Below are 2675 nucleotides of genomic sequence, written 5' to 3'. Positions count from 1 at the left end.
TTTTGACCTGAAAAAACTCATTCTTCGTAATTCACATGAGTAAATAGTATGTCCGCATATGTTCTGCTTGAATTCTTGTTCCCAAATTCTCGTCCCGTATTTTGCCATACATGAATATACCAACACATGATTCTCATAACATGATTATTATGGAACTAATTTGAACAATTTCTTAAAATATAATATGTTTTTTAATCTTCTTCTTAATATGTAAATTGGGTCATTTTGGCAACGTGGATATTTGATATGATTTTTTTTTTTACTCTTAAGTGTATTCCCCAATTAATAGTATAGATTTCCTTCAATTATTGAATGAAATATTCCTTAGTTATACTAATGACAATTTAATCTAAATCCCCTACTCAGACCTGCATAAATGATATATATAAAGAAAAAGTTAAGATATAATTTAGATATGTGATATTACGTGTATATTATTCTAAATGTAATCCAAACATTTCCAACTATTTGTTTAAGGATGTTAAATCAAATTTGGATTCGGTTTCAGTTTCATTTATTTCCCATATTTAACCTAGATGTATATATTTTAGAATGAGATACTCGTCTTGTTCTGTAAACGTCACGCTAAATATATTAAAATTGAATTTAACTGAAACCGTCTTATTAAATATATGGGACCACTAAATGTTGTTACTACTGAGATACTTGTCTTGTTTTGTATATGAGATACTCGTCTTGTTTTGAATTTAACCATAACCAATAGTTAATAACCGTAACTGTACCCGTGTTCATGTCTACTTGCCTATACCCATCCCGTTGCATATCATAGAATTTCCAGATGACCTAAATATAATTGTCAAGCGATCAAACTCGTCTAATATGTCTGATTGCAACGTTTAAAATTGTTTTTGACCTGAAAAAACCCATTCCTCGTAATTCACATGAGTAAATAGTATGTCTGCATATGTTCTGCTTGAATTCTTGTTCCCAAATTCTCGTCCCGTATTTTGCCATACATGAATATACCCACACAAAATTTTCATAACATGATTATTATGGAACTAATTTAAACGATTTCCTAAAATATAATATGTTGTTTAATCTTCTTCTTAATATGTAAATTGGGTTATTTTGGCAACGTGGATATTTGATATGATTTTTTTTACTCTTAAGTGTATTCCCCAATTAAGATAAATAGATTTCCTTCAATTATTGAATGAAATATTCTTTAGTTATACTAATGACAATTAATCTAAATCCCCTATATATTTAATGATTGTCGATGATTTCACCATTAGAGCTTTATAAAATTATTGGAAAGGTAACATTATTTATATTTTTGAAGATATGATTTTAAATATATATATATATATTTACATCTCATAATATAGTTATATTATTATATTACAATACATAATAAAATTAATTTAATTTCGAAAATATTTGGAGGATAATATTTATTAATTTTTGAATAATATTTACCAATTTATATGAACAAAATATTGTGTATATAAATAAATTGAATATCAGTAGCAATTGACAAAAGGAATATATATAGCAGTGATAGTTTTATGTAATTTTATGGAATACTAAGGGTGAACAATAAATTGACTATGGAGTTCTCTGGTGACGACACGTCAGCTTTTTCTTCAAAATGTTTCTCTTTTAAGCTTTTTCTTCAAAATGTTTCTCATATATAGAGGATTGCAATGAAACGATTGATGCCGAGTCTAAGAATACTGGCCAACATGGACATAATCTTGTAGTTTCATTACAAACCAAGACCATTATTTATTAACCAATATTCTCGACAATATATCATTGTCAAAAAAAGAAACAATACCAATATAGTATCTTGAAAATTTTCTAGTGTCCAACATTCAATGTCGATTGTATATTAAAACTCTTAAATTCTTAATATATGTGAGGAACTTGAGAAAAAATACATTCATACTTAGGAAAACATACAATTCAAAGGATAATAACAAAAATTGTCGACTTCTAACAAACCCTAAATCGGCCACAAGAAGATACTTTTTGCTAGCAGAGTTAAAACTCATAATCTAACATTCATAATCATACATAATAGAAAATAATAAACCATTGACCTAGTCAAAGACCTAATTCAACTGTAATAAGAGAACATCATTGGATCAGCAAAAGACGACGGAGTTTGATTCCACCCCGCAAACTGATCAAAGTGGACAAGTGGTGGGGTTTGTGTCTGAATCTGAGGAGGAAACACCATGGGAAGATCCGAGTCGTTACTTCTTAGACAAAGTCCTTGTGCTCCAAGTAAAGCCGTACTCATCGATGGGTCAAAGCTAGAAACAGAGTGAGGGAGTTGGTAGAAGCTACCGTTGTCATGGTTATAGAGAATGACTGAAACTTTGCTCTGATGTTGCTGAGTCAATGATGGCGTCTATAGGTCTTGTTCTGTTCCGCTCATCAATGATGGATCTGTTGTGAAGAAGCCGGCGGAAGACACCACAGGGTTCTGTCTGGTTCTGTAACCGAAGAAGCTTATCTTGTAACACCCGTAGAGCACTCTCTAACGAAGCCTCCATCTCCAATACTTTCTCAGAGAAATTGTTGTCCTTGATATCAAAAGATGTCTTCTTCTCTTTGAGGGTCTTCTTATTCAGAAACAGAGAAAGGTTTGTGCTTTTCTTGCGTCGCTCTCTATCGTTTAATTTGCTGAATCTTTCTGCCAT

General features: G+C 30.8%; 1 protein-coding gene across 1 annotated transcript; it reads right to left on the bottom strand.

Moving 5' to 3' along the window:
• On the bottom strand, positions 2087-2675 carry LOC109131183 (agamous-like MADS-box protein AGL53). The gene is made up of 2 exons (XM_019241868.1): positions 2499-2675; positions 2087-2365 (listed from the first exon to the last, which is right to left on the bottom strand). The coding sequence occupies exons 1-2, from the start codon at positions 2673-2675 to the stop codon at positions 2087-2089; spliced, it is 456 nt and encodes a 151-aa protein (XP_019097413.1).

The sequence above is a fragment of the Camelina sativa genome, chromosome 20 (assembly GCF_000633955.1).
Source record: "Camelina sativa cultivar DH55 chromosome 20, Cs, whole genome shotgun sequence".
NCBI classification, from domain to species: Eukaryota; Viridiplantae; Streptophyta; class Magnoliopsida; order Brassicales; family Brassicaceae; genus Camelina; species Camelina sativa.
This window is presented reverse-complemented; position numbering and strand designations above follow the sequence as displayed.